The 13,456-nt window shown below is 44.2% G+C and overlaps 1 protein-coding gene across 1 annotated transcript in view; it reads right to left on the minus strand.

Moving 5' to 3' along the window:
• GAK (cyclin G associated kinase) overlaps positions 1 to 13,456 on the minus strand; it is a 176,619-nt gene that overhangs the window by 76,337 nt on the left and 86,826 nt on the right. Inside the window, 1 exon segment of the mRNA XM_077475892.1 lies at positions 1,926 to 2,074. Within this exon segment, the coding sequence (XP_077332018.1) occupies positions 1,926 to 2,074 (149 nt within the window).

The following is a 13,456-nucleotide window of genomic DNA, read 5'->3' on the forward strand; positions in this document are numbered from 1 at the left end:
TGTCCAGGCACTTTGATAGACAGATCACCTGTCCAATCTGGACAGGTGATCTGTCTATCAAAGTTCCCCGGACAAGGGGGAGGGGCTGTGTGTGACGGCGCGCCACGGGGAACACACAGCTATTGAAATTAAAGCTGTGATGTTCCCGGCGCTCGGCTCTCTTCACTGCAGAGGGGCATCGCTGGCTGAATCAGTACTGCGCTATTCACCCCCCATCATGGGCGGCACCAGGGGGCGGGACGGGGGCGGAGTTCCGCCCCAGGCCCCGCCCCATTTTCGGCTCAATTATCGGCCGTTTTTTCCTTTCGGCAAATTGCCGAAAAGGGCATTTTCGGCCGATATGTTTCGGCGGCCGAAATTTCGGTGCATCCCTACTTTGTAGAGCCATCTTTTGCGGCTATCACAGCTCCAAGACGCTTTGGATAAGTCTCTATGAGCTTGCCACATATTACCACTGGGATTTTTGCCCATTCCTCCTTGTGAACAGCAATCTTTAGGTATTACCACAGATTTTCTTTGACTAGGCCATTCCAACACATTTACAGGTTTCCCCTTAAACCACTCAAGTGTTGCTTTAGCAGTGTGTTTGGGGTCATTGTCCTGCTGAAAGGTGAACCTCCGTCCTAGCCTCAAATCACACACAGAGTGGTACAGGTTTTGCTTAAAAATATCCCTGTATTTAGCACCATCCATCGTTCCCTCAACTCTGACCAGTTTCCCTGTTCCAACTGCTGAAAAACATCCCCACAGCATGATGCTGCCACCACCATGTTTCACTGTGGGGATAGTGTTCTTTGGGTGATGTGATGTGTTGGGTTTGTGCCAGACATAGCGTTTTCTTTGATGGCCAAAAAGTTCAATTTTAGTCTCATCAGACTAGAGCACCTTCCTCCATACATTTTTTTGGGGAGTCTCTCACATGCCATTTTGATTTTTGCAGAAAGTAATGGCTTTCTTCTGGCCACTCTGCCATAAAGCCCAACTCTATGGAGCTTATGGCTTATTGTCATCCTATTTTCTTCAGTCTCTGCTGTGGAACTCTGCAGCTCCTCCAGGGTTAGCTTAGGTCTCTGTGCTGCCACTCTGATTAATGCCCTCCTTGCCCAGTCCATGAGTTTTGGTGTACGGCCATCTTTTGGCAGGTTTGCCATTGTGCCATGTTCTATTTGTTTATGATAGATTTGATAGTGCTTCTAGGGATCATCAAAGATTAGGATTTTTTTTTTTTTTTTATAACCTAACCCTGACTTGTACTTCTTACCAACATTGTCCCTTGTTTGGAGAGTTCCTTGGTCTTCATGGCAGTGTTTGGTTAGTGGTGCCTCTTGCTTAGGTGTTGCAGTCTCTGGGGCCTTTCAAAAAAGGCGTGTATATGCAATGACAGATCATGTGACACTTAGATTGCACACAGGTGGACATCATTTCACTACTTATGTGACTTCTGAAGGTAATTGGCTGCACCAGAGCTTTTTATAGGCTTCATAACAAAGGGCGTGAACACATACGCACATGCCAATAATGAGTTTTTTTATTTCTGAAAAATAGTCTTGGGTATATATTTTTCGAATTTTACTTCCAACTTAGACCATCATGTTCTGATCCATCACATATAATTCAGATAAAAAAAAAAAATGAAAAAAATCCTGTAATGTAACAAAATAGGTAAAAAGCCAAGGGGGTTGAATACTTCTTTTACAAGGCACTGTATGTGGGGACACAGCCCACCAAACAAAAAAAAGAAAAAGAAAAAGCAGGATTTGGGGAGCAGGAGCACTGTTCAAAAAAGTAAGCACAACTGGCAACCATAAAAAGGTACCACAACTTACTACCATTTACCAAAAATTAAAGTACAGTGTTATTTTGAGTAAAATGCCCCTTGGTACACCTTCTAGCATTAACATTGCTAATAGTTAAATTATTCTTACTCGGTTATGGAACCTGGCAGGTCTGTACTTCCTTAAACTTAAGTTATAAACTGCATAACTCCCAGGATGCTTAGCATCCAGATACAAGCGCACGTCTTCAATGTTATTTTTGATGGCAGATTCAACACCTTCTGCAGGAAAGGACATGACTAGGATATAAACAAAGAAATAAATCACATAAAAATTTTGAACAGAAATTTTTGAATTTATAATGCACTATAAGATAAACCCATCACAAAAAAAAAAAAAAAAAAAAAGACTTAACGGTAACTGTTTCCAGAAGTCTTCCAGGACAGCCCATGAGAGAAGCGCCTACAACAGGTACAGAAAACACATCACCAATACACTTTGAAAGGCAGTCCCTCTGATGAACTCATCAGCTTTAAACAAGCACCGAAGGACAAAACCTTAAAGCATATACAAACATAACCATTAACATAAGGGTGGGAACCAGGCTATCCTGGAAACAGAGTTATCGGTAAGTCTAACTCTGATTTTCCCCAGTCGTCTTCCAGGACAGCCCATGAGAGGATTAGTAAGAACTTACTATCTTAGGGAGGGTCATTAAAAGTACAAAGACCTTTACTACCCTTGGAAATACCATAATTATCATAGATATGGTGGGCCCAGTTATCTTAAATTCTCAGAGACTAGCCCCAACTACTATGGTGGAGATATATATATATAAAAAAAAAAAAAACAACAAAAGAAAAAAAAAAAAAAAAAAAACACCATCCTATATAGAATAGGAACATAAGGATCTGCTACAAAGACATACGTCTAGTGTGACCTCTCTCAACCCCCCCCCCCCCCCAATCTACATCCTTATATATGAATGTGACAAAACGCATGCCTTGAGACATACATTTCCTTCAGGACCCATCCTACGAACATGTTATACACACACACACACACACACACACACACACACACACCAGCTTTGTTATATGGAGACAGCGCAGATATGCCAATACCCCAAGCTACGGTGCACCCACTGCCACCTGAAAAGACTAAAGCAGTAGGGGGTTTGCCTAAAATGCCAACCTGACTACCGTACTTTACAGATTATGGGATGCCAAAAATCCACTAGAGCAAGCCTCCAAATGCACAAATGCACCCCTCTTTCTGTTACCTGAAGCACATACATGCTTAACTGCACATGTGTGTATTTATTTGCGCCTGCACCCACCTCATTTATTGCAATCACTGTTGAAGAGGAGGAGGCGCTGCTGCTGGCTGTGTCAGAAAGTATGCAACCAAGTTGCTACCCTCAGGTTCTGCCTTTGCCAGCCATGACTTTTAGCACCACTTGCATACTTGGAAAACATGCAGCACTCTGATGGCATGGTTGGATCTGAACCGATAATCGCAGGGCTGCCAGGTAGAAGCACCAAGCCCCTGCACTGCCTAGGCAAAATATGGTTATACCTCTGTACCAACATTTATTTTGGTACAAGGACACTCTACATAAAATGCAGCAATATAAACTATCATATCCTCTACACATGAGGCCACGGAAGAGGTATAACATTTTGATACAGGATTAAAACCACCCCAAAATGCATAAGTACAACGTATGACCTGCAGACTTAGTGTAGAGTGTTGCAACAAATTTACCTTTGCAACTCTAAGTAAAGCAAAGCAATTCCATAAAATGCCTTAAAACATTGAAGAGACTAGTTTATATCCATGTGCAAGGAAGCTCAAAAAAAAAAAAAAAGGGAGGGAACCCACTGTGGTACAAGATATGAGTGCTGGGGGTATCTAAGTAAAGCACATGTAAAAAGCTGCAACATTAATGCTTCTAGCATTTCACTAGTGCTGCAGAGCAAGCCCATGACATGCTCTATATGTTCTTAATAGATGACAAATCCACTACAAGGAAGTCATGCTGAGGTCTAACTGTGATTCAGGATGGATAACGAGAAAAGAGCCCAAGAATTACCCATGGCCTTTCAGTCCTAGTGTTAAAACAAGAATTGGCTGCAGAACTTTGTTAGCAACCTGTATAAAATATTACCTAGATGGTTAACACTGTGGAATGGGATGGACATCAGCAGTACAGGAGCACAACACATATCCTGCCAAGGGCTTATAGTGTAACTGGCTGAAACACCAGACTAAACCAAGTGCGGACATGCAGTAGGAGACATTACATAAAATGTATTAAATCTATGCAATATATCAGTACACAGACACACACAGAGGTTAATATGGTAGTGAAAAAGTGTTAAATATCCACTGCTGACACTTAAAAGCCCTGCCTGAGACCCCTGCTGTGCCCCATTGAAGATAGAAGCCTCTTCTGCAGCCTCAACTACAACAGATATCCAGAGAAACATCCAACCTTTGGAGTACCTCTAGTCTAGAGGCTACAGGTTGGTAGTAAGTAGGGTTGAAATACAGCAGCCGGATGTATCAATATACCCTAGACCTGAACAATTTAGGGTCCTGGCCAGAGTCTAAGCATAAGAATGCCATGTAAACATTATGCGACTCCACATACAAAACTGGTAGCACAAAAATGGCTACCCACACATCAGGCCCAAGATGTAAAGTAATATAAAATATTGGGCTCAAGAGACTTGTACTAAGGCTGTACATTTAACTTGACACAGATTTATATCACAGAGATAAACCCCACATAACTACTGAGGTTTGTATGGTCAAATCACAAGTGAGTGAAAGTGCAGTACACCAGATGACAAGGTTCATCAAAACGCTCTGGAGTTTACACTTCCTGCCTCCCAGCTCTGCATTAGTGGGAATGGAGGGCTCTGTAACACAAGTGGAGATTAACCACTTGACCACTGGGCACTTAAACACCCTTAACCACTTTCAGACCGGACCATTTTGCTGGTAAATGACCAGAGGTCTTTTTACAATTTGGCACTGCGCTGCTTTAACTGGTAATTGCGCGGTCATGCAATGTTGTACCCAAACAAAATTTGCGTCCTTTTCTTCCCACAAATAGAGCTTTCTTTTGATGGTTTTGATTGCCTCTGCGATTTTTATTTTTTGCGATATAAACGTAAAAAGACCGCAAATTTTGAAAAAAAATGATATTTTCTACTTTTTGTTATTAGAAAAATCCAATAAACTCAATTTTAGTCATACATTTAGGCCAAAATGTATTCAGCCACATGTCTTTGGTAAAAAAAAAAAGTCAATAATTGTATATTTATTGGTTTGCGCAAAAGTTGTCACATCTACAAACTAAGGTACGTTTTCTGGAATTTACGCAGCTTTTAGTTTACGACTGCCTATCTCATTTCTTGAGGTGCTAAAATGGCAGGGCAGTACAAAACCCCCCCAAATGACCCCATTTTGGAAAGTAGACACCCTAAGGAAATTGATAAGTGGCATGTTGAGCCCATTGAATATTTTATTTTTTTGCCTCAAGCGATTGAATAATGACAAAAATTTTTTTTTTTTTTTTTTTACACAAAGTTGTCACTAAATGATATATTGCTCACACATGCTATGGGCATATGTGAAATGACACCCCAAAATACATTCTGCTGCTTCTCCTGAGTACGGGGATACCACATATGTGGGACTTTTTGGGAGCCTAGCCGCGTACGGGGCCCCGAAAACCAAGAACCGCCTTCAGGTTTTCTAAGGGCGTAAATATTTGACTTCACTCCTCACTACCCATTAGTTTTGAAGGCCATAAAATGCCAAGATGGCACAAAACCCCCACAAATGACCCCATTTTAGAAAGTAGACACCCCAAGCTATTTGCTGAGAGGCATGTTGAGTCCATGGAATATTTTATATTTTGCCACAAGTTGCGGGAAAATTACAAACTTTTTTTTTTTTTTTTTCACAAAGTTGTCACTAAATGATATATTGCTCACGCATGCCATGGGCATATGTGAAATGACACCCCAAAATAAATTCTGCTGCTTCTCCTGAGTACGGGGATACCACATATGTGGGACTTTTTGGGAGCCTAGCCGCGTACGGGGCCCCGAAAACCAAGCACTGCCTTCAGGATTTCTAAGGGCGTTACAGTTTTGAAAGCCATAAAATGCCAAGATGGCACAAACCCCCCCCAAATGACCCCATTTTGGAAAGTAGACACCCCTAAATTTAGGGGTACACTAGTGAGACTAGGTAATAAATGGCGGGTGCCCTGAAACTATAAAAAAAATAACTAACCAACCAGCGTCACCTGTAACAGTTATATGGTGATCACTGGTGAAAGGGTTAACTAGGGGGCAATCAGGGGGCTTTATGCGGTAGTATATGGGGGTCCCTGGCGCTATAAAAAGCTGCGGCGAACCTAAATACCTACCTGCCTAACTAGCGTCACCTGTGACACTAATACAGCGATCAGAAAAACGATCGCTTATTAGGCTGGGTTCACACTGGAGCGATGTGGGAACGCCACGAATGCGCGGCGGGTTCCCGCATCACATGCCTCCCGGCGGCAGTTCACACTGCCCTATGCGAACTGCTGGGAGTGTCAGTGAAATGTTAATGACACCCCCAGATCAGTTCGCATATCGCAGTGCGATCTGCAAACTCGGATCGCATGGTGTGAACACCCATGCGATCCGATTCTGCTGCGGACCAAAAAAAGGGTCCCGTGCGAGTTTACGGCGGGTGCGGCGGGTGCGACACGAATTCAGCCATACTAACTGTATGGCTGAACTCGAATCGCACAGAGATCGGATGTGATTTGCACTGCAGTGCGGTGCGAATCACATCCGTTCTCATAAACCGCTGCAATGTGAACCCAGCCTTAGTGACACTGGCAACGGGGGGTGATCACGGGGTTAAACCTTTATTGGGGGGGTACCTTAGAACTAAAGGGGGCTAACCCTAACTGCCCTAACAGTTATTACAGTCACAAATGACACCCGCCGGGTGATCAGGGGGTTAAACCTTTATTAGGTAATAAATGGCGGGTGCCCTGAAACTATAAAAAAATAACTAACCAACCAGCGTCACCTGTAACAGTTATATGGTGATCACTGGTGAAAGGGTTAACTAGGGGGAAATCAGGGGGCTTTATGCGGTAGTATATGGGGGTCCCTGGCGCTATAAAAAGCTGCGGCGAACCTAAATACCTACCTGCCTAACTAGCGTCACCTGTGACACTAATACAGCGATCAGAAAAATGATCGCTTATTAGGCTGGGTTCACACTGGAGCGATGCGGGAACGCCACGAATCCGTGGCGGGTTCCCGCATCGCATGCCTCCCGGCGGCAGTTCACACTGCCCTATGCGAACTGCTGGGAGTGTCAGTGAAATGTTAATGACACCCCCAGATCAGTTCGCATATCGCAGTGCGATCTGCAAACTCGGATCGCATGGTGTGAACACCCATGCGATCCGATTCTGCTGCGGGCCAAAAAAAGGGTACCGTGCGAATTTGCGGCGGGTGCGACACGAATTCAGCCATACTATCTGTATGGCTGAACTCGAATCGCACAGAGATCGGATGTGATTTGCACTGCAGTGCGGTGCGAATCACATTCGTTCTCATAAACCGCTGCAATGTGAACCCAGCCTTAGTGACACTGGCGACGGGGGGTGATTACGGGGTTAAACCTTTATTGGGGGGGTTAGGGGGGCACATTAGAACTAAAGGGGGCTAACCCTAACTGCCCTAACAGTTATTACAGTCACAAATGACACCAATGCAAAAAAAAAAAAAAAAAAAAAAAAAAAACAATTGGTGTCACTGTGACTGGGGGGGCAGGGGTAATTGGGGGGTGATCGGGGGGTAAAGGGGGGGTGTGAGTGTGCCTGGCATGTTCTACTGTGTAGTGTAGTGCTTGTGCAACTCACCGATGCTCTCTCCTCGGTGCCGGAACGAAAAATACCGACACGGAGGAGAGAATACATCACTTCCTCTCCTGTGTTTACATTACAGGAGAGGAAGTGATGTCACCGGACATTTTCATTCGTCGGGAGCGATCGCGAGGGGGTGGCCATGAATGAATGGCCGTCCCCTCGTCCGGGATCGCTCCCGAACGAATACCGACCGCCGCAGGCACCGGGAGGGGGCCCGATCGGGCCCCCGACCCGCGGGCAGGCAAGGACGTACATGTAAGCCCTTATGCCTGCCCGTGCCATTCTTTCGACGTACATCGTCGTGCGGCGGTCGGCAAGTGGTTAATAACCAGACCAATTTTCAGCTTTTGGTGCTCTCACATTTTGAATGACAATTACTCAGTCATGCAACACTGGACCTATATGAAATTTGTCCTTTTTTTCACACAAATGGAGCTTTCTTTTGGTGGTATTTAATCACCGCTGGGTTTTTTATTTTTTGTGCTATAAAAGAAAAAATACAGAAAATTCTGTAAAAAAATGAATTTTTCTTCGTTTCTGTTATAAAATTTAGCAGATTAGTAATTTTTTCTTCATAAATTTTGGCCAAAATTTATACCACTACATATCTTTGGTAAAAATAAGTACAAATTGGTGGATATTATTTGGTCTTTGTGAAAGTTATAGAGTCCACAAGCTATGGTGCCAATATCTGAAAATTGATCACACCTGAAGTACTGACGGCCTATTTCAATTCTTGAGACCCTAACATGCCAGAAAAGTACAAATACCCCCCAAATGACCCCTTTTTGGAAAGAAGACATTCCAAGGTATGTAGTAAGAGGCATGATGAGTTTTTTGAAGTTGTCATTTTTTCCCACAATTCTTTGCAAATCAAGATTTTTTTTACTTTTTTTTTTTTTCACAAAATTGTCATATTATCAGTTTATTTCTCACACAGCATATGCATACCACAAATTACACCCCAAAACACATTCTGCTATTACTCCCGAGTACGGCGATACCACATGTGTGAGACTTTTACACAGTGTGGCCACATACAGAGGCCCAACATGCAGGGAGCGCCATCAGGCGTTCTGGAGCACCCAGGACAATTCTGACATTTCTCTCCTACATGTAAAAATCATCATTTATTTGCTAGAAAATTACATCGAATCCCAAAACATTATATATGTTTTTTTAGCAAACACCCTGGAGAATACAATGGTGGTCGTTGCAACTTTTTATCTTGCACGGTATTTGCGCAGCAATTTTTCGAATGCTTTTTTTTGGAAAAAAAAACAGTTTTGTGCTTAAAAAAAAAAAAAACACAGTAAAGTTAGCCCAATTTTTGAATAATGTGAAAGATGAAGTTACACCGAGTAAATCGATACCTAACATGTCACTCTTCAAAATTGCACAGGCTCGTGGAATGGCGCCAAACGTCGCTACTTAAAAATCCCCATAGGCGACGATTTAATTTTTTTTTTACTGGTTATATGTTTTGAGTTACAGAGGAGGTCTAGGGCTAGAATTATTGCTCTAACGTTCGCAGCGATACCTCACATGTGTGGTTTGAACACCGTTTTCATATGTGGGCGGGACTTACGTATGCGTTCGCTTCTGCATGCGAGCACATGGGGACAGGGGCGCTTTAAAAAAAAAAAAAATACATTTTATTGTTCATTTTACTTTATTTATTTTAGTTTGACATTTTTTCCCCCAAAAATAAATTTTTTGATCACTTTTATTCCTATTACAAGGAATGTAAACATCCCTTGTAATAGGAATATGGCATGACAGGTCCTCTTTACAGTGAGATATGGGGTCAATAAGACCCCGCATCTCACCTCTAAGCTGGGAAGCCTGAAAAAAAAAAAAAAAAAGATTCTGGATTTGATCGTATTGGCGAGTCGGTAGAAGCACCGGAGGGCGGCGGGAGGGGGGGGGTGTCTATGGCTGGATATTGCAGGGTATCACCGACTATGGCTGGGTATATCAGAGTATGGCTGGGTATCTCAGAGTATGGCATTGCAGAGTATTGCGTTGCAGAGCATTGCAGGATATTGGCGGGTGTTGCAGAGCATTGCAGAGTGTTGCACGGTATTGGCGGGTGTTGCAGAGCATTGCAGAGTGTTGCAGGGTATTGGTGGGTGTTGCAGAGCATTGCAGAGTGTTGCAGGGTATTGGCGGGTGTTGCAGAGTGTTGCAGGGTAATGCAGAGTAATGGCAGGGTATTGCAGAGTAATGGCAGGGTATTGCAGAGTAATGGCAGGGTATTGCAGAGTAATGGCAGGGTATTGCAGAGTAATGGCAGGGTATTGCAGAGTAATGGCAGGGTATTGCAGAGTAATGGCAGGGTATTGCAGAGTATTTGCAGGGAATTGAGGGGTTAATTTTCGGTGAGTAGCGATGTGGGCACTGCAGATGCAGCCCACATCGCTGCTGACACCGATCTCTTCCCCCTCCGCTGTTCCGATCGGTACAGAGAGGGGGAGGGAGGAACCGGCGCCATAACATGACGCCGGTTTGTTTACAAGTGATCACTCCGTCATTTGACGGAGCGATCACGTGGTAAACGGCCGCGACGAGCGGCCGTTTACCGTGATGCGCCGGGTCCTGTGGACCCGGCGGTCACGGATGCTCTCGAGTGCGCGCCCCAGGGGGCGCGCGAGAGCGGAATTCTGGGAGGACGTCATATGACAGCCTCCCAGAGTTAAGAAACCGCCCTGAAGCCGTCATTCGGCTATAGGGCGGTTATTAAGTGGTTAAACATCTGCCAGCTGAGTTGTTAATGGACTGCAGATTTCATCGTGTGTAGGAAGGATAGCCAAAACACCTGTGAGGCAGCCACACCCAGGTAACAGACAAAAATGCAACTCCACATGCAAATCCAGCAGCACCAAAATGGTCATCACGCCTAAAGCCCCATACACACTATCAGATTGTCTGCTGATTTTTTCCATCAGATTTACCAAAACCATATAATATATGAGGTCAAACCTTAGGGGTTTCAATGTGTATGCAATCAGGCAGGCCCTTCTACTACATGGTTTTCGTAAACCTGAAGGAAAAAATCAGCAGACAATCTGATAGTGTGTATGGGGCTTTAGATGCAAAGTATAGCATTAAACCTTAGGCCTAAGGCCCCTTTCACACTGGGGAGCTTTGCAGGCGCTACAGCACTAAAAAAGCACCTGCAAAGCACCCTGAAACAGCCGCTGCTGTCTCTCCAGTGTGCAAGACAGTCAAAAAAGCCCTGCTAACCGCATCTTTGGAGCACTGTAGGAGCGGTGTATTTACCGCTCCTAAAGCGCCCCTTTCCATAGAAAACAATGGGGCAGCGCTGAAAACCCGCCTGCAAAAGCACCGTTGCAGCGGTTTTAACCCTTTTTTGACCGCTAGAGGGGGTTAAAACTGCCCCTCTAGCAGTCGAATAGCGCCGCTAAAACGACAGTAAAGCACCACTAAATATAGCGGCGCTTTACCGCCAGCAACGCCCCTGTGTGAAAAGTAGCCTAAAGGACAGTGTTGTGCTAAGGCTGTAAATTTACTATGAGGCCACCCTCCACTGAGAGTTGTATAATCAGATCCCAGGTGAGTAAAGACAAAAGATATCCAGTAACCAGTCCTCCATCAAGAGCTTAGGAGTTTAAATTCATCCTTCCCCGCTCTCTAGTAGGAATGCAACGTTTCTGGGAGACTAAAAATTTCTGTCAGCTGAAATTAACAGATTGTGTGTAGGGAGGTAAACCAAATACCTGCGAGGCAACCACACACACAACTAAAAAAATTAGGGCTAATTAATGTAATCTGTGAGCCTAGAGAACAGTGGGGAAAAAAAATACAACTTTCCTCTCTCTAAAGCCTTGTACACACGATCGGATTTTCGTCTGGGAATTGTGTGATGACAAACTGCCTAAAATCTGACCATTGGTATGTGCCATCAGACAACTGTTGGCCAACTTTCCGCTGTCAAATGTTGGATAGCAGCCTAGTAAATATTCGGTGGACAACATTCTGTTGTCAGATTTTCCTATCGTGTGTACACAAGTACAAACACGCATGCTCACCAAACATAACATTAGCAGAAGGTGCCCAAAAGGAATGCAAAAACACTGACACTTCCCCTAAATGTCAAGTCTACAGGATAGCTGTAAAGACATCCACAATAACGCCTGAAAATTTGCTGTACTGTGTTCCCTTATTGCCAGGCAACTATACAGAAAGAAACATCATCCTCTTCCCTTAAAGCAGAGAAAGATGACCTATTGCATGAATCCAGCTGAGAAGGCATAGTGAGGCCAGTAAAAAACATCACCCAATCCACCTTCTAGGTATACCCTACAGCCTGCTGCACAGGGGTAGGGGGATCTTGGCACTAGTCAGGTTCATTATCCTCCCTGGTAAATAGGGGGAGCCCAACAGTGCCCTGTCACATTAACCCCAACTCCGGGTGAAAACCTAGGAGCAAACACATGAAAGTAGGTAGGTACAGCAACCTCTATCTTACCTGTGTCCTGCTGGTGCCAAGGGCGCATGTATCCACCTGAGCTGTAGTCTGCGTTGAGCCCAAAATGCAGTATTAGCTCCTCCACCTGTAGCTTCCTGACAGCCTGCTATTTAAAAGGCACCAGATAGCACTTCCCCTACTACTGCTGTGAGAAAGAGGCTTGGACCTAGAACCTCTGGCACCCGGAAATTACTTTCCCCTACCAAGATTACTGCCGTGCATCATCTGGTCACACAGGAACACAGACAGGCCACAACCCAACATAGATACTGTGCGAGCCCCTACCCAAAAATGTCCTATAGTGCAGACAGTGCACACACCCAGACACTTGGACAAGGAACCCATGCTGTGTCGGTTTCCTGTCAAGGGGGTATGCCACTTCCAGTCATGGCCTTCGCCAGGCATAGAAGGTGAAAGGGAACCAAGCTACCATCTTCCTCTGAGGAGTGGTCTTGGAGGGTCATCTTGCATAAAATACTACTAGCTGCTCCCACTGGAGCCAAGTAGGTAAAGGTGTGGATGGAACAAAAATAAAGCCAGAGAACAGAGGCCTCACTCACCCAAGTACCAGGTGATGCATCTCCTCCATCTGGAGGAAACACAAAAAACTAACCAGTTCAGCAGAGGGCTTGCCTTTTAAAGTGTATTGGTGATGTGTTTCCTGTTGGAGGAGGTGGTGCTCTCATGGGCTGTCCTGGAAGATGACTGGAGAAAGATGTGATTTTTAGGCATTTCTAAATGTACAGTAGATGAACTAAGATCACAGCTATATCACTTAAAGAGGATCTGAACCCAAAAAATAAAACATTTGCAATGTTATAGGGAACATTTACAAATGTAAATTGTTTCTATGCATTAATCTGAAAAGTATACCCCAAATAGCAGTACGTAGCGTTTTATAATAAAGTGGATGTAAACCTCCATTCATGAAATCTGACCTGGGCACATATATCTGTAGTATTTACCTATCTCTCTCCAAAGTCCTGTTTCTTTCTGCTGCTCTGTTTCTGTTATCTGCATAACTTCTGACAAGCTCTCCACACAGGAGATAAAAGCAGCTGGAAATTTGTGTCTGGGAGATAAATTAGAGACAGACAAGTAGAGAACTTGTCTATTCAAAGCACAGCTCTGAAAGCTTCTTTCGCTGCCTATGTAGAGTGGGGGTTTGTGCTTTCCTCCAATCAGCTCACACACAGTGTATGCCAACACTCCCTTCCCATTGCTGAAAAA

This window comes from Lithobates pipiens, unplaced genomic scaffold (genome assembly GCF_037356315.1).
Source record: "Lithobates pipiens isolate NorthernLeopardFrog02 unplaced genomic scaffold, aLitPip1_a1.2 Scaffold_13, whole genome shotgun sequence".
NCBI classification, from domain to species: Eukaryota; Metazoa; Chordata; class Amphibia; order Anura; family Ranidae; genus Lithobates; species Lithobates pipiens.